Source organism: Ambystoma mexicanum, chromosome 6q (assembly GCF_040938575.1).
Source record: "Ambystoma mexicanum isolate Mex_15411 chromosome 6q, UKY_AmexF1_1, whole genome shotgun sequence".
Classification (NCBI taxonomy): domain Eukaryota; kingdom Metazoa; phylum Chordata; class Amphibia; order Caudata; family Ambystomatidae; genus Ambystoma; species Ambystoma mexicanum.
Window position 1 is genome coordinate 1,081,228,735 of NC_090937.1, and position 22,498 is coordinate 1,081,251,232.

A 22,498-nucleotide genomic window follows, 5' to 3' on the forward strand; every position below is an offset into this window, starting at 1 on the left:
ACCGCCATCCCACCCCTACTGAAGGTGGTGTCTGTACTCCACTTCCTGGCCACAGGCACCTACCAGCACACAGTCGGACAGTTGCATGGCATTTCTCAGCCACTGTTCTCACGGACACTATTGCAAGTGCTCGATGCCCTCCTGCAGCACGCAGACGACTACATCTCCCTACCACGCTCGGAGCAGGAAATTACAAACACGAAAGTGGGATTCCATGCACTTGCCGGCATACCGGGTTGCATTGGTGCCATCGACTGCACCCATGTTGAATTGGTCGTCCCACATGCCATGGAGGCCCAGTACCGCAACCGAAAACAATTTCATTCCCTGAATGTACAAATGGTGTGTGACTCCAACAGGATCATTACACATTGTTGTGCCTGATTCCCTGGATCAACCCATGATTCTATGGTCTTGAGGAACTCTACAATACCACGCTACATGGAGCGACATGCAGGGAACAGATCCTGGCTACTCGGTGAGTCTCATTACATGCATGATAATGTGGGGTATGTGATTCGGCAATGACCTGGCAGGAAGGGGGGGGGGTGTGCGTACGTAGCAATGGCATTCCACATAATCCGTTTATCGTCCACATACAGGTGATGCTGGATATCCACTGAAGAGATGGCTCCTCACACCAGTCCGGAACCCACAGGACCAGCATGAGGAGGACTACAACCATGCCCACTCACGTACCCGTGTAGTCATTGAACAGGCATTCGGCCTACTGAAGACTCGTTTTCGCTGCCTCAGCAGGTCTGGCGGGGCACTCCTGTACCGCCATGAGAAGGTTGCAAAGATGGTGATGGCATGTGTCATGCTCCACAACATGTGCGTACGTAGAAATGTGCCCATGCCCCCTGACGCAGAACTGCAAGCACCTGATGATGGTCATGATGAGGGTGGGGATGTGGCAGCACCTCAAGGAGTCTGCGAGGCACCGGAGGGCCGTGACATTCGTCAGCATCTCATTGATGCATGCTTCTAGCACTCACGCCTGGTGGCTGATACATGGACACGGTACTCGTGGCACTGTGTGTGTCTGGTACATGCACAATATGGACTGTACGCCTATGATGGCCTAGTACACAATGGTCATTGTCCACACATCTCATTGGTTGATCGTGCACTGTTTATGGCATATGTGATATCATATTGAACACCCTATCGACCCGCCACCCAAGTGAGCCCAACACACCCCCTCCACCCTCCTACCTCCCCCCCGAACACCAGTGTCCAAAGATGCTCATTGTCAGTGGGCTGTCGCTATTGCAAGCCCCCTCTGCGGGTATCAGGGGCACCCCTGCCTGTGGAGCGCAGGTTCCTCCCAGATCTACATTGGGGGCTGCCCTGGACGGAACTTGCAACGGATGATGTCTCTGCCTGCTCACGTCCATGCATGTCCCTAAGTGTTTGTGAGAGCTCAGTGAGCACACGGCGCACTGCGGCAAGTTCGGCACATACGTCTTTGGACGTCGCATGCAGTTCCCCCCTCAGGCTCTCGGTGCTTCTCTCCATTTGGACTCTCAGGCTCTCGGTGCTAGTCTCCATTTGGACTCTCAGGCTCTCGGTGCTAGTCTCCATTTGGACTCTCAGGCTCTCGGTGCTAGTCTCCATTTGGACTCTCAGGCTCTCGGTGCTACTCTCCATTTGTGCCCTTAGTGTCTCTGTACTTCTCTCCATTTCTGCCCTAAGTGTCTCAGTTGCTGTTTCTATGTCTGCCTTGGTGCCCCCACATTCATCGGCATGGTCCTTGAGGAGCGTGGCCAGTTGCTGCTGTTGCACGATTAACTGGTCGAGGGACTGTTGCCTCTGCTGGGCCATGGCCATTTGCGGGGGGTGTCACAGAGGGGCTGTTGACCTCATGTTGCCTTGCCACAGGGCTTGTGGGGGATGGCCAGTCGTCGTCTTGTGGGTGCCCCTGCGTGGTATCCTCATGTTGTACGGGATGGGACAGACAGGGGGATTGGGACAGGTCATGGATGGATCTGACTTCGACATCCCCGTCTTCTGTGTCGGAGCATGCTGCCATCAATGGGGTGTCACCTATGGTGCTGCTGCCACCAGAGGCAGTGCCTTCTGTGGCATCCGTTGGGGGGACCTGTGGTGGTGGTGTTGTGGGCATGCTGGCTGCTGGGGTGCCTGTTGATGTTCCCTCCTCTGTGCTGCCACCTGATTTGTGCTGCTGCCGTGTCTTGATGCGTGCAGCTGAGGTGGAGGGTCTTTGGCCGTTGGTCTTGGCCCTCTTTGCAGGTGTGCTGGTAGGGGTGTCCTGATGCTCGTCGTTTGGATCGGACCCTGTGGTGGAGTAAAGGAGGGCGAGGGTTATTAATGGGTCTGTGGGTATTGGAATGGCATTGTATCACATGCATTGGGGTGGTACCTGAGGGTGATTTGGGTCGGGGCCTTGGAGGTGCTTTCATTTGTGTGTGGAGTGAGGGTGCAGTTGTTTGGCAGCCTGCAGTTAGGGTGTGCCTGCTGCACGTGTAGTGGGTGTTTTAGGGGTTTTTAATTATTTATGTATTTATTGTGAGTTTTAAAGTGCGCTATCAGGCCGATGTGTGTGGACGTTCTCCTGGACATGTGTTTCTGTTGCACTATGTGGACACATGGTACTTCACATGATTGGACATTGTGGATTTAGCATTGTTTTATTTGGCCCACCTACCTGAATCTTCCGATGTCTGCACTCCTTTCTCCATCCCTCCGACTCCCTCTATGGTCTCCATTCCGATGGTGGAGGCACAGATTTCTTCCCAGGGGGTCAACTTGATGGGTGATTCAGGACCTCCCCCGGTGGCTGTGGCAATGTTGCGGTTGGCAGAAAGTATGCTGCGGACGCGTATCCGCAGGTCGTCCCATCGCTTTCTGCATTGCTGTGGGTTGCGGGGTGCGGTCCCCACCGCACTTACACGCTGTGCCACCAGAGCCCATATGGCCTTCTTGTTCGCAAGTGCCGTCCTGGTCATTTGCGTGGAGAAGACGACGGCAGCATTCTCCTGGAGGGTCTCTGTGAGCACGGTGAGTTCCTCACGGGAGAAGTGGACCTGCCGCTTGCGGTCGCACGCTTTCTTCGCTGCTTTTCCCATTTTTCTTGGTTTCGCTAGGGTGGATGATGGGTTGGGGTGTGTCTCAGGGTAGTGTTTTTAGTGGTTGTGTGGATTTTGGGGTTTTATAGGTGTACGGCGGGATGTTTCCCGTTCCGGGCCCATGTTTTTACTTCCGTTTCCGTATATTTACGGTCACCGTACTTTCCGGTTGGCGCTCACTGCGGTGTCCGCTGTGATGGGTGGCGGTATTGCACCTAGGGCGCCGTACGGCGGCGGTGTGGGCCGTTTTGGGGTCATTTCCGCCATCGCGGACTTTGCACTTCCGCCATGGCGTGGTGCCCGTGCCCGATGGGTCGGAATGGGCCGCACTTTGCTCCATCGTGCAATGGCGGAAACGCTATTTACGCTGTGGCGGTCCGGTCAGTCACTTTCCGCCAGGGTCGTAATGAGGGCCACAGTGTTTTTGATGGAAGGCAGTCCCATATATGCAGATGAAGTGTCCAGCATAGGGAGTTCCCTTTTGGAATGGGAGTTTTTATCCCCTTATAGGGAGTCACTCCCAGTGAGATCCCACTTGCCTAGACCTCTAGAGAGGGTCTTACGGAGCAGGCTCACCTCCCTAGCCTCAATGAGGTTGGTTTCCCGGTGGGGAGAAGGGATGAATACTCCTGATTGCCCTGTGCGCTGATCATACATTTCCCGGATGATGAGTACCTCTCCATTTTTTTATTTTTCTCTAGAGATGTTCTTTTCTTTAGAAGGTGTACTTTCTGTCAATGGGCCTCATTAGGACCCTGGCGCTAAGTGTTTAACGGCGCCGTAAAAGGCTGCGGCGCCGTTAAACACTTAGCGCCTTACTACGAGGTCCCTTTGCTGGGCCCGACCTGAACGGATGATCTAGACCAGCCGTTAAAGTAGGGACCCGCAAAGGGACCTTGGTGCTAAGTACGGTACCGCAATTTGCGGTACCGTACTTAGCACTTCCCCCATTCCCATAGAGCCCTATGGGGCGAAAATGGGAATGGGGAAGGGCCATGGTTCAATGGGGAATTACCGCCCCGCCAACCTTGGAATGGGGTGGTAATTCCCCATTGAATGATGGCGGACCCGTTACAACACCGGCACCAACCAATCATTGGTGTTGGGCCAATGATGTCCTGTGTGTACCCAGGTGTGGAGGGCTTTTATGTGTTGATTCAAGGTTTCTGTGGTGCATGGGTATTGGTGGTCTCAGTGTTTGGTTGAGTGTGTTGTGTGGGGTATTGGCATCCTCCAATCGGTTGGGCGTGGAGGCCAAAGTGATGAGGTTTCCTTCCAGTGAATACAGTGGAAAATTCTTGAAAGACTGGTGTGGTTTCTTGATCTGTTTGGTCCAATGTGGGGAGAGTAGGTAGTGGAGTAGGATAGGTATGGCTGCTTGATCTGTCCAGTCCAAAAGAAGCAGGGAAGAGATTCAGTGGCTGCAGAGGAGGTAAACATCATGTTGAGTATTTTACTTTATTGTGGGTTGGCACTGTGAAGAGTTGCTTAATGTCCATGGCGACAAGCACAAGCTTTGTTGTTGACAGATGCTGTTGGCATGAGGTCTGCAATTTCATTGAGAAAATTAGTATTGGTTTGGGGAGGCCAGAAGATCAGGTAGAAGCTAGCAGCTGTCTGAACGTGTGTGATAAAGACTACTTTATAAATAAAGTCTACTCTCAATTCACCAACTGCTCTCACAAGACCATAAAGTAGATGCCGCAAAACACTCAACTTGTGATCCTACCACACAGACCATTTTAATGGAATCAGGAGCTCTAAAGCCATATGTGGAAATTAGCAATGTTAAATTCCAACAATTAGATGACAGATTGGCAATTTTTCATTAAAAAATAGGAGAGGTAGACATAAGAATTAGCCATGTGGAATATGCTTCCAATAACATGATGCACCTTGAAATGGCATTAATAAATCTATTGAAACATACTGAAAATGTGGAGAACTGCAGCAGGGACCACAAACTACACCTTTTAGGTTTGCCTGAAGTAGTTGAAGGAGAGAACCCTATCATCTTCATTAAACATTCAGAGAGCACATAGAATTAATTGCTCATATTTGGGCCCCTAAGGTTAGAAAACAGGGACCTAGAACACTTATATTTGCATTACTGTAGCAATTTCCCCCACTTAGGGGGCGTTCAGGGCTTGTTACGGCCTGCCAGCTCAAACCCAGGTAGGCCTGAGTGAATGGTTTCCTCATTTGTTAGGTTTATACCTGAGAATGTATCACACTCCATCCAGTAGGATGGTATATGAGACAAATGGTCCGCCGACTTGAATAGTGACCTTTCTATAGAACAGTGTGAAAAATGAAGAGCGAAGACTAGAATACAAAACTTGATTTCAGTGTTTGCCTTAGATATAAAAGGTAATAGAATGTCTATAGTGTAGCCCTGTTAAGATGTATGCAATGGGATTATTGCAGAATGATATTTGTTGCGGTTGTGGAAATAGGGGACGATCATTATATCATATCATATGCTTTGGAGGTGTGGAAGGGTTGTTACATTCTGGACTGAAGTATTAGACAGAATACATTTGGTAGTGAAGGATTGTAATGTTCGAGATGCGGGGCAGGACATTCTTTTCATGAATATAAATACTTAAGAAATTGACCAAAGCATGTTTTGCTGGATTAATAAAGCTTTATTAGTACCAAAGACCTATATTTTGATATATAGACCTAATTTAATGATCTCCAAGGATCTATATTGTTAATTATATGGTTATTCAGAAATGTGGAGGGAACTAAAAAGGTTGTTTTTATTTGACTTGACTAATGGTAAGAAGGGTGTAATGTGATAACAATAGACAACGATTGTATGTATATAAGTGTATGTATGTGTGTGCTGTCTGTTTTGTGATCTTTGGGTGTGTCATAGTTTAGGTATAAAATGAATATTAAGACTGGAGCTGTAAATAAAAGTACTAATATATAATACACTTTGGTGAAAGAAAGTTCATATCACATGATGATCCTCTACTATGCTTTATATGCTAGTGAATGTACAATTCTGTTGTAAGGAGTGCAGTATTGTTTTGAATTTGTAATTTATCTAATGTACTGCACCGCAAATTTATCACATTTTATTTAAAGACAATACATATTATAAAAATAATATGTTGAAGGACAAGTCAGTTCTTATTTCCAGTGGTAGATTATTCCAAAGTTTGGACCCGTGAACAGCAAGTGAGAGGCCGCTAAAGCATTTTATTTAAAATTTGGGAAGACTCAGCACATTGAGAGAGGCCTAGCTGAGGTTCCTCGAAAGGACATGTTTCTTTGTGCTGGACATGAACTAGTTTGGACCTTTGGTGGAGAGGTTTTTGTGGAGAATGCAGATGGGTTTCCAGGTGATTCTCTGCTCAACCAGAAAGCATTTCAGATATTTCCAGACAGGTATAACGCGACCTTGAGGTTTTAGGGAGAAAATGAGCATGCCAGCCTTGTTTTGGAGAAGATGCAGTTTTCGGTTAGTCCTTGTTGAGGCCCAGGCAGATGGAATTAAAGTAATCCAGTCTGGAAAGAACTAGACTGTTTGCAACTTTGGTTTTTGTAGTGGTCTTAGGCAGAGGAAGATTATAGTGATCAGGTGCAGATGGAGATTTGCTTTCTGTGCTGTCAGTTTGACATGGGGTAGGAACGTTAGGTTATTGTTAAACAGTATTCCAGCATTTTGGCAGTGAGTGAATTAGGTATTAAGCCAAGAGGCAGGTCATTTAAAGGAAATGGTGAACAGGGATGTTGGGGCCAAAGCAAATTCTTTCAGTTTTCAATTTTATCAGGGTTTAAGCAAAGGTTTTTGGTCCAATCCTGCACTATTTGGAACATGATAGGAATGAGGTATTTGCCATTGACATTAGTTGCAGGCTTCAGGAGAACTTTCAGGTTGTCAGCATGGCTATGAAAGTGTAGGTGAAAGCATTGTTCTAGTTGGCAAATGGCTAACATCTACATTAAACAACCAAGATGATATGAAATAGCCCTGAGGTACACCACACAACAGCTCAGTGGATGGGGAGATGGGCTCAGCAAGTTTAATATGGCAGGAGTATTCCTGCAGATAGTTGGTGACCCAGTTGAGGGCAAAACCATTGAGGCCATTAATGGGGTGCAGTCTATTAATGAAATGGCATGGTTAACAGCCTCATAAACTGTGGAAAGGTTCCAGTGGGTCAGAATGACAAGGGTGTTCCTTTTTTAAGACTTTAACAGTGACTGGTTTCTGTGCTTTTGAGGGGTCAGAAGCCTAATAGATTGTCATGTAGAAGTATATAATTCTCACAGTGCACAATGAGGGCAAAACCATCAAGGCCATTAGTGGGGTGGAGTCTATTAATGAAATGGCATGGTTAACAGCCTAAAATTCTGTGGAAAGGTTCCAGTGGGTCGAAATGACAGGGGTGTTCCTTTTTTAAGACTTTAACAGTGACTAGTTTCTGTGCTTTTGAGGGGTCAGAAGCCTAATTGATTGTCATGTAGTAGTATGTCATTCTCACAGTGCACAAGCAGCTGTGTGTCATCTTTTTCTGCAAGGTTTGCCTCAGAAATAGTATATGGAAAATCAGCACAATTGTTATTCATGTCAGTGGGAGATACAATTTGGTGCGTTTATAGTGATAATTTCGAAAACAATAATGTTGAAAGTCATTATTTCGGAAAACAAAATGTCGAGAAAAAAAAAGTCGCATTTTTTTTAAATACGTTTTTTTTTAAATGACCCCCCTTTAAATGACCCCCCTTTTTATTTATTTTTTTGTTTTACCCATTTTTTTTTACTCCCGGACCCCAAAATAAATATATAATTTAAAAAAACGGAATTCGACATTTTTTTTTTCTACATTATTTTTTCGACATTTTTGTCATTCGACATTATTTGAAGTGTTGCACAACTCTGTGTCAGGGTTAGCAAGGAGGTGCATAACTTCTTTCCTCAACGATGCAAAGCTGGAATGACAATGTTCAGCTAGGGTCTTCCTTTTGCTGGTTATATGAAGAACAGCCCCTTTTGGCGCAGGAACGATGCTAGAGAGTTTTGGACTTGTTTGACGTTTCCTGGTAGGCAGTTGCAGTGGCAGTGTTTCAGTTGGTTGGTGGAAATTGCTGCGGGACTGTGTGGGGTGTTCATGTGAAAATATACCCAGGAAAATGCAGTCATGCGAACATATAGTCAGCAAAAAGTCGTTTCAAGTAATATAATCTTTCAATGCAAGCAATGAAAAGTGTGAAAATATTGACAGGAATAAGGTTGCCAAACAAAGCAATTTTTAAATGCACAAATACAAGGCTTCACCCCTAAGTATGACCCAAACCTATAATGAAACCTCATATAGCATCATACCCTTTCTTACTGACTGACTCGGAGGCGGCCTCTAGTACGTTGCGTACGAACGCAGAGCGTAGGAGGTGCGGCTTGAGTCGGTGACTCGGTGAGCACGCGAGCCCGCGAGAGCCTCCAATAACGCAGGGTCCGCTATTCCAGTGCCGCATTGACTGAAAAGTCGATTCCGCCTATCCCGCCCCCTCCAAAGCTCGGGGAAGCCACGGGGGAAATAGTGCCCCCCCGTTCTCGAGACTGTTGAGAGCGGAAGAGGACGTGGGCGAGGAGCGGTGAGTTGAGACTCTCTCGGTGCACGGAGCACCAAGCCTAGCAGAGGGTGTGGCGTCCGGAGTGGAGCTGCGGCAATAAAAAAGGTCTGATGAGTGCTGGTGAGCAGCTCTGCACTGTAAGTGTTACCGGGCTCTCAGAGCTATAAATGTCACCATTATTTTGCCGCACTGTGAACCCTTAAATCCCACTCTTTCCACCCTTGAGGTGAGGGGAAGCCCAGAGAACAATTCCTGCCAGAATCTGCTGAAGAATTTGCTGAAAAGTGGTGGAACGGGCTGTTTTACTGTCCTCTATCTGGCCACTTTTTTGTCTTGTCTCCTTTATTCTGTTCGCCGGATAGCTTGCTCTTGCGAGTTCCGGTTTGAATACAGCTTCAGTATTACAGTGAAGCGTGGGGAGTTGTCCTTAAGTTTTACACTTCGGACATAAAAGGACCATTGGTTTTGGGCTGTCAGAAGCGGCTATTGATAGTGCGGCTTGACGACCCGATTTTGTAGGGATACATAAGGTGTAGTTGTCTGTCTGTGTATACTACGTGAGGACGATAGGGTTCCTTCTCTTAATCTTTTCATTTTTATCTTCTTGGAAAATTAACACATCCTGACGACTAAGTAGAAGCCTGGTCACATTATTTTCAGGGACCATTTGTCTCTGAACTGGAATAGTGTGGAAGCGCAGTGGATCAAAATACAAAGGGGTAAGTAACCTGTTGGCCTGATGCAAACAGGAACTGAACGGATTCAGTCCATATATAACCTACGTAAACCCAAGGTGAAGACCATTAACTCGACCCTTGCCAATAGAGAAGTTGATATGGAAAAAATCAGGATAAAGAAGAATGTATTGAAAAATCCTCCTTTAAATCAAGGGGTGATTACGGAATTTTTTCCATTGAATATAGCCCGCGAAATAAATTCCACTGCGATTGAAGAAGATCTACCAGCACATAGTGACACTGAGGCTATAACATCAATAGAATTTGAAGACATAGATAGTAATTCACTTTTAGACTTGTGCTTAAACATTCAAAGAAGCATGACACCACATCTGGAAAGAAGATCTAGCAACACTGATATGCAAACTGACAGAAGCACGATTACACCTCTGGGAATAAGGGCTGGGTCGGGTTTGGATAGGCTCTCCATTTCACCTAACCTTGCAATGGTTTCAACTGAGGATGCACCTGTTGAGGAAGTAGAGCCCCAGGAAATGCCCTTCCCGGGGGCGCCAGAAATAGCTGAAATCCAAGCGTCAGTTGCATCGTTACAATTTGCACTTAAGATTTTACTTAAAATGTCTGGACGAATACTAGCTAACACAGAGGCCTTTGCCATGGAAAATAAAGGAAGAGGATTAGCAGTAGAAGAAGTTGAAGCCGACATGTCAGAAGCCATCCTCATTGTTAACGAAATGGAAGAGCAAGAAGCTCTGGAAAAAGAACAAGACGTGCAGAATCACGATCCTCTTTTTTCTCGGAAACAACTGAGACTAGCAAAAAGGGCTGGTAAGGGTAAAAGGACCAGCATCGCGGCATGTTCTATGTCGGAGCAGGACAAGTTGCAATTACCCACTAAGAAGAGTAGGAAAAGAATGGCCAGAGCGAAGAAAAGGAAGGCTGCGAGAGAAGGATTTCTTACGAGCTGGCTAATACCCGCACAAAGGTTGGACAATGATTCAGAAGTAGAGACAAAGAAAGTGGAGTCGGATGAGATTGATGAAAGAGAGGCTAATAGAGATGTAACAATCAATCTGCCCGCGGACTTAGACTGCTCAGAATGTACAGTAGCAGCAGCATTGGAAAATCATGAGGAGAAGAAAGGAAGCAGGATATGCTTGATTAAGAATCTATATCATAGCAAGGGTAGGAAATGGCTATCACGATCTGAACTTCTGATACGACTCGATTCTGTTCCACAATTGCGAGTGCTCAAATCGGACGATTTTGTATTTGTTGAGCCCCTGAAAGGCCCCAACCCTAGAGTGTCTGCATTGCACTGCAAGTTCTTGGCAACAGCCGATCTCCTAAGGACCTACAAAGAGGAATTAAAGGCAGCTGATGTGGAGGTGGACGCCGATCTTAATAAAATTGATCTGACTAGCCCTACAGAAGATGTAGATCCTGCCCCGGCCATGGCAGATTTCCCACGCCTTGTAAAGGATAAGAAGATCGCTGCATCTGAAGTCCAACAAATGCTAAAATGGATAGCAGAAGCACTCCCGGAGATTATATCTAACCAATGAGAACTAACCATATTATCTTGGAATTGCAGAGGTTTTGCCCACCTTCTATCCCCGGAGGGTTCTACTAAGCTTCTGGATAATTGCAGTTGTTTTTGCCTACAAGAAACCTGGGCAATTGACCCTTTAATGTTGGATGGTTTTTCGACATACCACTCGCCAAGAAAAAGGGGAGAAAAAGGTAGGCCCTATGGTGGCCTGACTATAGGTGTGACTAATGCAATAGGCTCCAAACAGATTGTTTGTAATTTTGAGAGCAACATGTTAGCTGTCGAAGTAATTCCGAACCCCAAGGACCTCAGGGGCTCCTTTTTGTTAGTGAATCTATATAATCCACCTGGGGCAAGGCTGAGTGAGCAATTGCGGGACTCCCTCCAGGATCTATTGGCCAAGTGGCTATTTCGATCCTGTAGTTTAGGAGTAATTGTTGTGGGTGACTTTAATTGCCATATGCTAGGGCAAGAGAGTAATACGCAGAACCCTAGACTAAAAAAAAGAGGAGCCATGCCCCACAGTAAGAGGAACCATGAAGGTGGAGCGTGGGAATATCTATTTGATTCCTGGGACATGGTAATGCTCAATGGTAGAACAACCGGGGACTGTCCTGGTCACTGCACATGGTCAAACGGGAGCTTGTGTAGTGTGCTGGATTATATATTTGTATGTCCTGGGATTCAGCAAATGGTGATAGATATGACGGTGATTGCCAATGAATGGAGCGACCATGCTGCACTAAAATGTATGATCAATATTTTTAGTGAACAGGTCCTGCCCAATAATATAGGTATGGTCAAAACCAACAGATCCGGTACTAGAATTATCTGGTCGGATAAAAATATTTCGTTGGCAATTGAAGCCTTGGGGGTGGCAGACTATAGTGAGCTCCCTAACTTTAATGAGCTATCAATGGACGATATTGAGGATTGGGTGCAGGCTTTTGCTCAAAGACATGCAGCATCACCTGTGGGAGTTATGACAAGTACGGTGGGGAAAAAATTGCCCTATGATAAAGCCATTAGAGATATGAAAAGATTGCTTAGAGCTGAGCTCCGTAGTGCCAAAAAATACATGGCCCGGGGAGATAGATATTTCTCAACAGTTAGAGGGATCAAAAACAGATACAGAGCAGCTATTAAAGCTTAAAAAAGAGCAGAGAGCATACTGAGATGGCAAAAAATGGTGAAGAGGGTATGTGAAGGAAATACGCTGAATATTTGGTCCCTGCTGGCTGAGGCACATTGCTCGCAAAAAGGGACATTGATTAATCCCATTGAAGCCAGAGCCTGGGAACATTTTCTGGAAAATCGGAATACAACGGATAACTTATTAACAGTTTTGGATTGTCCTCCGGTGGTGGCTCCGTTCGATATTTCTTACGAAGCTATCTTAAATAAAATTAAAGAGATAAAATCGTCTCGTGCACCGGGACCTAATGGATTATCCAACATTGTTATTAAATCATATCCTGTGTTTTGGGCCAGTTTACTGAGAATATTATTTGAGAAAATCATAAAATCTGGAAACATACCTCGTTCCTGGCAAACAGCAATATTGATCCCAGTTTTTAAAAAAGGGATTAGATCTGACCCGAGTAACTATAGGTTACTATCAATGCTTGATGCGACTGGAAAAATCTTTGCATCTTTACTATTAAAAGAACTGCAAGCATGGGCTGAGGGATCTGGCGTTTTGTCTAAATTCCAGAGTGGTTTAAGACAGGGGTACTCTACTTCCCACAATATTATGGTCATGGACCTATTGCGAGCCAGAGCGCTAAGAGCAGGGGCTCCTCCGTTATATGCCCTATATATAGACTTTTCGGCGGCTTTTGATTCAATTCCCCGTAGTCGGTTGTGGTGGAAATTAGAACTAATGGGTTGTCCGAAAGGTCTTATATATTACTTAAGACTATTGCATCATAATAACTCAGTGAAACTGAGATTAGACCAAGTGGGTAATACCACGGCTAATATCCTACAAAACAGGGGTGTGAAGCAAGGTTGTGTCACAGCCCCTTTAATCTACAACTTATATGTGTATGATATTCCCGAGGTAATAGCTGCTGTAAACAACTGTCCCCCCAAAGTCGGTGATGCTCGCTGCTCTGTTTTAGCATATGCCGATGATTTGGCGATCTTCGACTATACTATTAGTGGAATACGCCGATCTGCAACAGCGCTCTGGGAATATGCAGAGGTTAATGGCCTTAGTATTAACTTGGGTAAAACCAAAATCATGAGCTATACTAAAAAGAGAGTATCCCGTGTTTCACTTCAGGTAGGCTTATTGAACATCAGTTATGTTTCCCAATATCGATATCTTGGTATAGATTTTGAAGCGACGGGTGACTATGGGGCCTGTAAACAACTGCGTACAACTAGAGCAGCACAAATGACTGCCTTGTTCCACAGGTTTATGGTGAAGCAGTGTGGTTATACGCTGTGGGGCATTCGGCAGCTATACATACAGGCATTTTCCCCGGCCATTACATATGGACTAGAAGCTCTACTAGATATAGATTTAGGCTGGCTACAGGTAATTGAGGGAAAATTCTGGCGTAGTATTCTTGGGTTACCACCTTGTATACCAATGGCCATAATAAGATTAGAATTGGGCCTAATCTCTCTTAAGGCGCTAGTATTGAAGAAGCGCGCTGTATTATATCTACAAATGACTCGTGACACTAGGAATGGTCTACTATCGGCTGTCTATCAAGAACTGGCTAGGGAGAATCTGGGTATGTCAACAATTGAGCAGATGACTAAATTATATTCAGATAACGGGTGGCAAGAAAGGGAGGGGGAGTACTCGGATAAAGTACAAAGGGCTCTTTGTAAACGCATAGACCTATGGGATTGGACTGAGAATTTCGAACACCTGAGGAGATTGCGTAGTTATAGGTTTGTACAATATAGACTCTATGACTTTAAGAAACCTCAGAAATATCTGAACATTTGTCCATCACCCACACTAAGACGGTTTATTTTGCTACTTAGACTGGAACAACTCCCCACAAGGATGGTCACAGGAAGACAAATTAAGTTGGCTGCCAATTTGCGAACATGCCAATTATGTAAAGCTCTAGATCAGCTGGAGACAGCAAAGCATCTTTTGACTGAATGCCCTGAGATGGCGAGCACTTTTATCCCTCTGCTGGATGGCTTTGTCCATTCTAGGAACTACATTAAGGACGATCTGTTCTGGAACCACTGTGTTAATACTAACAGTAAGCGCCTGCTGATTGCTCTGTATACCATCTGGCTGAGAATTGAAGGCAGACTGGACATAACATTTTAAGTAACAGTTTTCAATTGAATAATCTGTAGATAGGATTGGCTGCATAGGTAATTATGTGTCATATATTTGCTGTTTACTGTCTTTTAAAAAATTACGATTTATGTGATTTTGATTTGTACTTTTATGCTCATAAGATATTTATATTTGTATTTTGTGTAAAGTTTATAAACTAAACTATATCACAATAAATAAATAAATAAATAATGAAACCTCCACAATCACACAAATTCCATTCCTAAACCTTCCCCTAAATCTAATTACAACCCTTATCCTACCCTGAACTCTCAAAGAACACTGACCCATTTGGGACCACATCTCTTTAAATACGTTGTAGGCACTGGTAGCACAGTGCTAATAGGGAGCACCCAGGAGAAGCCTACTTACCTAGTTAACTCATTACATTTTGAAACCTCATTAGAATGTGTGTGCACCTCCACTACCCTACGTTTAGGTAAGAATGCAGCAAATGCACTCTAAATTACCACCTGCTCTTTTCATCAAATGGTGTTCAGAAAATAACCCAGCACATTTTACACAGTAACTCATGTTTCATCCAAATGTAGACTGTGTTTACATTTTATTCCAATATGAAATATGTAATCACATCATGTGTTGGCATCCATGTCATGGAGTGAATGTGGGCTGAAGGCAGGAAGAAAGAATCTGTATCTTCGAATAAAAAAATCATAGTCCTCTTTGCCACGCGTTCACTGTTGGTCTTGCTAGTATGCTTCCCTTTGGTATTCATGGAATTCTCTCCTCTTGCAGATTAGTGAAGGGGCCGAGTGCGTTTTCATTCCCAGGAAGCTCTTTCTGACTGAAGCGACCGCCACCTCCAAACGCGTTGCGCAGCAGCTTGTGAACAACCGCCCTACAGAGAGCATGATTAGGGAGAGCTACATGAAGCAGCAGGCATGGATATCTTACAAGGCCAGGCTTGTCGGGCAACAGCTCCAAGCAAGAACCAGGCCCATTTCTGCTCATTCATTTTTTGAAGGATGATTGTGACTTTTGTTTATTAGACTTAACAAAGCTCTCAAATTAAATTGTGTTGAGGTTACAGTGCCAATGTGAATAATCTTGTGTTATGTATGCTGAAATTGATAGGCTAACTGATGTCTTAACATGATGTATTCTGTAGCAGAGCTGAAGCAAATTTGCAAACAAGTCTTATGTACCTGTGACACTTGATCGAATTGAAGGCGGACATTTCAGAGACCTCTGTCAGGAAGACTCCATACCAGAGGTGTAATGCATTTTCCCATATTTCCACAGCTTTTAAGTATGAAAGGGTACAGCAATGAATGCGAAATTACATTATCGAAACAGTATGAGGCCGAATTCTTGTGACTGTACTCTTGTGTTAGCAAAATCATGGCTCTGTGAAAATGTCCCGCTCTCTCTGTGTTTCCTTTCCGCCGCTCCTCTACTTTTTAAAATTAAGTTTCACCATTGCTGTACTTTTATTTTAATAAGAAACTATTCCAGAATTATTTCATTTCTTTTCTTTCAGCCTTTTCACAGTGGTGGGGGTAGAAGGAAAGGTGGGACCCAGGTATGGGGTTTGTATGGCGCGTGGTAGGGGGTGTGGCGATGGGGTTTTGGGGTGTGGCTGCAGGGAGCATAGTTCTACTACTTCTTTTCGTACACTTCGACCACTGAGACCAACCTAATACTAAGTGTTTAACAACCTGACGGACATCTTGCATGTTTGTATAAAAACAATTGGCTTTGGCAAGTTTAAGACTTACAAACTCAAATAAGGTTAGATAGAGATTTCTTCCAGCTATGTGTTGCAACCTAGATTGTATCATGGAGCAAATGGGAACCAGGAATCTGCATTTCTGGGTCTGGTTAGAGAGCGTTATCTCAGTTTGACCAAAGCTATTGTAGGGATGTCTTATAGGTAGTGTGGTGTCAATGAGCTGCATATTAATGCAGACATGCTCCTGATTGATGCATTGCACCATGCTTCAGTCACTCCCTTCCATTTTTGGTTACCACTCGCCTTTTAATGGAGCAATCGGCTGAACTGTGGTCTCTCCACTGAAGTTCTCTCTAGCTGTGAGGATGAAGTAAAAACATTCTGTAATGCATTAGATATATATCTATGCTTATGCCCACGATTAACGGATTTATCTTGCAATGATGTTGAAACAAGTAATTATTGTTAAGAGAAATTTGCCATTTCTTGGGAATGCTATTTGCATTACCATTACATGAGAAGTTCTCTTGCAAATTGTATTGGCCTAATGGATAGGGAGGGCCTGTATTTTTTAGCATATATCGAGCAACCACATTTTCTTTCCAATGCATCTTACCTGCCATCTTGTGATAATCATATCCGTTGATCCATCACCCTAAGTTCAAATGCTCTTGCAGCAGTACATCAGATCAGCAGCCCATCAAGTTGGCACTGACATGTCAAACAGATATGCTACACCTCTCCTCATGAGGTTTGTGCGCAGCATAGTCAAACATACCCTGTCCTCAATAACGTCATTACGTTACCTAACGCAAAACCCAGAAAATGAACACACACACAGACACACATAGTAAAGGTTTAGTCTCTTTTTGCAAAAAGAAGAAAACAACTCATTCTTTTCAACAACTACTCAGTCGGGAATTTACTAAGTCATTATGTTTCTCAATTTAAAAAAAGTTGACTAAATCCAACAAAACATTAAAACTTTGTTGCACACAATCAGTGGAAGAACACCATGTTTACTACAAGCCATAGTTCTAATTGTTAGGTCGACTATCACATTCCTTGCAACCTTTCTGATTCCGTTCATTGATGGCCAGTACTTGAATTGTGAAAGTCAAAGTTCCATGGAGTAAAATATAATTCAATTGTGTTCCATCTATTTTCTATCGAAGCACATGGCGTTCTGTTTGTGAGAAAAAAGGTTTTGTTACAGACCGACAACCAAAACATTGCTATCTGCATGTCTTTGTTGCATAAAGGCTGGCATGATGGTGCAGATGACGGGCACCGCAAATGGTCAAACTGGGGTTGCACGATTGTCCCAGAATATGCATATGACTGTTCAGTTTGTGATGGCTATGCTCTAGCACTGGTTGAAGAACCCATCCACGGGTAGATGGTTGCCATGACACACACATCCTTATGATGTATCTATGTAAATGTGGGAAACAAAAAGTGTATTTTAGTGTCCACTGGCAACATAAGTAACTCAATTAAGTACATTTCAGTATAAAATTACTTTTTCTAGATTCCAAGCGACACCTTGCCACAAGTCAATTGGTCCAGTTGTCGGAAGCAGTTGATCTCTGACTTGTTTGGTGTTCCCTGCATGCTGCCTGCGTTCACTGCTCTATGCGCCACGCTCACAGAGAGGGGCCCGGAGTTGCAGGGTCCTTTCCTCGAACCTCTGAGTCCGAATCCGAGGCCAAGCGGCTGAGCAGCTGGGAAATGGGACTATGCCTGCAGCTGTTTGCGGTCCGCGGAGTGACTGCGGAGTTGAAGATTTTGGGCTTGGCTCAGGACTTGGTAGTGTGCTAAGGGTTTTGCGGTGAGCCCCGGGCCCAGCAGCGCCACCAAGCTGTATGCTGTGGCTGCAGTGCACCAGTGCATGAGCCCAGTCCCCTGTAAGCACTGTAAGTACTGGAGCCTTGGAGCAAGGGCTGATCAGAGCTCGGGCAGGTCAGCGCTCGGTGAGTCACGGTGTGACACAGCTATTACGCTGAGTTTAGCTCTGCGTAGTGTGCACTAGTGCAGTGCATTTTTGCTGCAGTTCTGCAGGGCTCGGGGCAGGGGACATAGGGGGTTAATGAACTACCCTTCTGACAGGTAAGACTGTCAAGACATATTTTCCCTTGTCTGTGTGTCTGTGGGTATAGCAGACTGCTTGAACACCTATCACTGATCTACAAATATAGCAGACTGCTTGAACACCTATCACTGATCCACAAATAAGGGATTAACCAGAATTGGACAATTTAAGATTCCTAACGGCACTTAAGGCTACTCAATCTTGGGACATTATTAAGCAGCTGTCTGTGGAGGACTTGCTCTCGCCCTTTGAACTATACACATAAGTAAGCTTTGGCACCTAGTGCTGGGACTAGCGGCTATTTAATAGACTGCGGGGCACGAGCCCTTTGATCTGTGTTTATATGTAGCACTATTATATCGTGAGGAAGTGGTTTTCCTATCATGAGTGACGGAACAAGTGTGGACGTAATCAATCTCTACAACCATCTAAAACAGTTAATTGCTGTTAAGAGGAATATTGCAATAGGAAAGATGCCTGCCTCTAAGAAGGGCACAGCAGCAAACTACAACCTACAAAGAAAGAATGGGAAAGAACGTGTGATGAATTTAGGAAAAAAGGATGATGAAAATAAAATTGAGAAATCTGTCCCGGTAAAGTCAGGGTCCATTACTTCTTTATTTTGCCCTAACCTGAGAAAGGAAAACATCTCGTCCCACAGAGATGGGTGATGCAACCGGCATGAGCATCAACTAACCACAGGACAAACAGAATGAAGAAGTTATTGACAACAATTCACTGTTGGAATTATATTTGTCCATATAAATTACTATGCATGCTGGATTGTTCTGGCAAATTGTTTGCAGGTTTACTGTTTAAAGAACTCCAGGACTGGGTAGACAAAAGAGGGTTACTAAACCGCTTTCAGAGCGGTTTTAGGAAAGGTTACTCTACCTCTTATAACTTGTTGATCCTGGACACCTTATGCACCAACACCAGGAAGAAGGGTAATCCTCCTCTCTGCGCCTTATTTATAGATTTCAAAGCAGCTTTCGACAGAGTACGCAGAGAGCTGCTTTGGTCAAAATTAGAATCTTTAGGATGCCCTCATGGCCTATTATAGTACCTTAAGCTCCTCCATGCAAATAACACCACCTTGCTAAAGTTAGATTCTCGATGGAATATGACGGCAGAAGTAGAGCAGAATCGAGGCGTTAAACAGGGGTGCGTTACGGCACCTACATTATACAATCTGTTCGTGTACGACCTTCCAGGTGCAATATGTGCCGTGCATAATTGTCCTCCATTGATAGGACAGGAGCAGTGCCCAGTAGTCGCCTATGCAGATGATTTGGTCATTCTTGACCATACTATCAGCGGATTATGTAGATCGGCAGAGGCGCTCTGGCAGTATGCTAAAACTAGCAATCTTAGAATTAATATGGAGAAGACTCAAGCAATGATGTTTACCAGTAAAAGAATTGCGCGCACCAGAGTAAAGATACAAGAACTGGAGATCTTGTATACACCTAGTTATAAGTTTCTTGGTATTGACTTTGAAAAGGGTAATGGCTACCTACTATGTATACAAGCCAGTAAGGTCAGAGCTGCTCAAATTACGGCCCTTGCATATCGATTTACTTAGACGCATGGGGGCTTTACAATTGGGCAGCCAGGATATTGTATTTGCAAATACTTGCGCCAATGTTGGTTTATGGTCTAGAAGCGCTGCAGATAGTCGAGGGTAAGTATTGGAAAAAGTTCATGGGCCTTCCTACCTGTAATCTATGGCTGTTCTTAGATTGGAATTAGGGTTTTCCTCATTTAAATCTATGGTATTAAAAAGAAGGGCCGAAATATACTTGAAAATAATGTCTACTTCCAGTAACCAATTACTGTTATCCATGAGACAGAAACTTAGTAAGGTGTCCAAGAAGTCCCTCTTTAAGGCAACTATTGAGAAGCATCTAGATGAGAAAAACTGGATTACGAGAGCGGGGGAATATTGCCCGGCAGTAAAATACACTTTATTAAGGAAAGTTGATGTGGGGGACTGGATAGAAAACTATGTTCTATTGGAAGGTCTAAAGAAAATCAGTTTGTACAGTATATATTATATACTTACAACAAACCACAGCCATATTTGAATGTATGTCCAGCACCAAGACTAAGACAATTTATACTTTTATTCAGGATTAACCAGCTTCCAGTCTTGGCAACTACTGGCGTAATTGATAAGATCCCTATGGCGGATCGTTACTGCCGGCGGTGTAAGGATAACAAAAATGTTGAGACTGGGAAACATCTTCTGACCAGTTGCCCCAAGATGTTAAATGTGTACAAAAGATATTACGGCAAATATGTGCATGATATTAAACACATAGGCGAAGAACATTCTCTGGTGGCAAAGTGTTAACACTTCCAATTTGAAGATTTTTATTGCAATATATAATGTTTGGCTTACGCTTGAGAATCTGCTCAGTATATCGATTTAAGTTGGGTTAAGGGGTTTTTACTGTTGCACATTTGATGTATCCCCTGAATAACTTGGAGAAACATAATTGACCTCATAAGTATATGTTTTAGATGTATTTCTTAACCTCTGTTTTTAATTATGCTAAGTGCTTGATTTTAGTAGAAAGGATGAATTAAGTTATATGATTTTTAGACATTCGTACTTGTCTGTATATATGGATTATAAATGTATTTAAATATGTTCATGATGTGTATACTATGTGAAAAGTTTATTTATAAACTAAAACACATTAATAAATAAAATCACTTTTTCTGCTTACGTTATATTTTAATAAAGTAAAATGGGCTGTCTTTGCATCAGTTTGAATGTCAATGTGGCACATCATTTCTCCTCAAGCACATATTTGCATTAATATTATTGTAATACCGTCAATTTTGCTTACATGACTTTTAGCAATGTAAAATGAAGCTCATTCTTGTTCAACAGCTCTTACAAATAGAAACTTGGTTTTTGTCTGTTCAGTTTCTTTGAATTGGATCTTATCTTTTCCTTGATGTTGCTTGCTACATTTTATCCTTGCAATTTTTACTATGAGGGATTCAGGGACAAATTACAAAATGACTCTGTACTTTGGGCTCAAATTTCCAAAGGCAAAATAGGTTTCGTTTTTGGCTTTATGGCAAAATTTTAAAAAAGTATGTTTTTATTTCAATAGTATGCTGTACAGGAAAAATACAAAAACATTTGTACTCTTCAAAGCACAAAGGGCCTGATTTACAAACTGTTTGTCATAGGGATTGTGTCATTGTAAAAATGCTTTTGTACATCAGACCCATAGTATTTTGATTCAACGTTACTATAAATATGCACATTCTTAATCAAACCTAGTTTAATTATTATTTTATCAAGCAAGACTACATGCGCACGTTCTGGTTTTACATCTGGTCAGCCACCTTTATAATGCAAATATAATATTACTTGTTTTCACAGTAAATGTAATATGGGTAAAATGAATAAAGACTAACTTGTTTAAACCCACTTGAAACAACGCCTATACTAACAACTAAAATTCAATAAAATGTTTACTGTGTTTTAAACAAAATAGTGAGGTTCACAATACACCCCCATAACTGCCACCCAGGCATCAGGTGTGGACCTGGGTTGCCATGCTGGCATCCTTTCTATGGAGAAAGCCAGCATCCACAACGGGAGGGGAATACACTTACATGCTGACACCTCGGCACCAATAGGTGCACAGTACATTGTTTCTTGTTGGGGTCAGGGGCCAGATTCCCATGTTATGTTATGTTATTTAATATTGCATTTGTATGGTGCCATAGGCTCAAAGCGCTGTTTGGATGACAGTAGTCCGAGATGTGACATGTAAAGGAAGGATTTATAAAATGCGTGTGTGTATTTCTTTGCCTGCACAAAGGTAGGTATGGAGTGGCTATGTCTCTAATAGTAGCCTATAGATATCAGATGACAGGATGGTTGCTGTGACAGATTTTCAGGGGAGTAGGAGAGTCAGCACACTGATTATGTGTACAGCTGAACCAAATGTGTTGAGAGGACCCAACTGTATTCTACTAGTGGTGATGATGTGTGGTTGGGTAGTTGAAGCCGAGAAGTTTTTATTGCAGATGAATGGAGTTGGGTGAGCCATGCTCAAGGCCAGATTCTGCAGATAAGCAAGACTGACACCCAGTTAGATGTGGTCTTGCAGAGCTTATCATAAAGTCTGACTGAGATGCCTTCCATGGGGGGGCCATGCCCAACTTGTCTTTTCGGGTGCCCCTGCATTCCTGTCAGGGGTGGCTAATAGTTCACCCAGGATATGCTCTAAGTCCGTGAGGATGCTGAAGGGACGAGCCATGTTTGGAGAGCATTCCTGAAGGTAAGGTGATACTCAAGGTGCAGGTCACTCCGCAGCAAGAAAATCCAAGTGTGCCCAACCACAATGGTAGTGAAGTCACAGCGTGAAACCTGCACCTGTCATGCCCCCGCAAGGGAAGATACAGGTGTGACAAAGCACAGATGAGAT

At 43.8% G+C, this 22,498-nt stretch overlaps 1 protein-coding gene across 1 annotated transcript in view; it reads left to right on the forward strand.

The window, feature by feature from the left end:
• Positions 1-20,826, forward strand: part of LOC138516471 (cyclic nucleotide-binding domain-containing protein 2-like) — a 1,453,423-nt gene extending 1,432,597 nt beyond the window's left edge. The window contains exon 17 of the mRNA XM_069631627.1: positions 15,010-20,826. Coding sequence (XP_069487728.1) covers positions 15,010-15,243 — 234 coding nt within the window. The 3' untranslated portion in view covers positions 15,244-20,826. The remainder of the gene's footprint in view (positions 1-15,009) is intronic.
• The last annotated feature ends 1,672 nt before the right edge of the window (positions 20,827-22,498 follow it).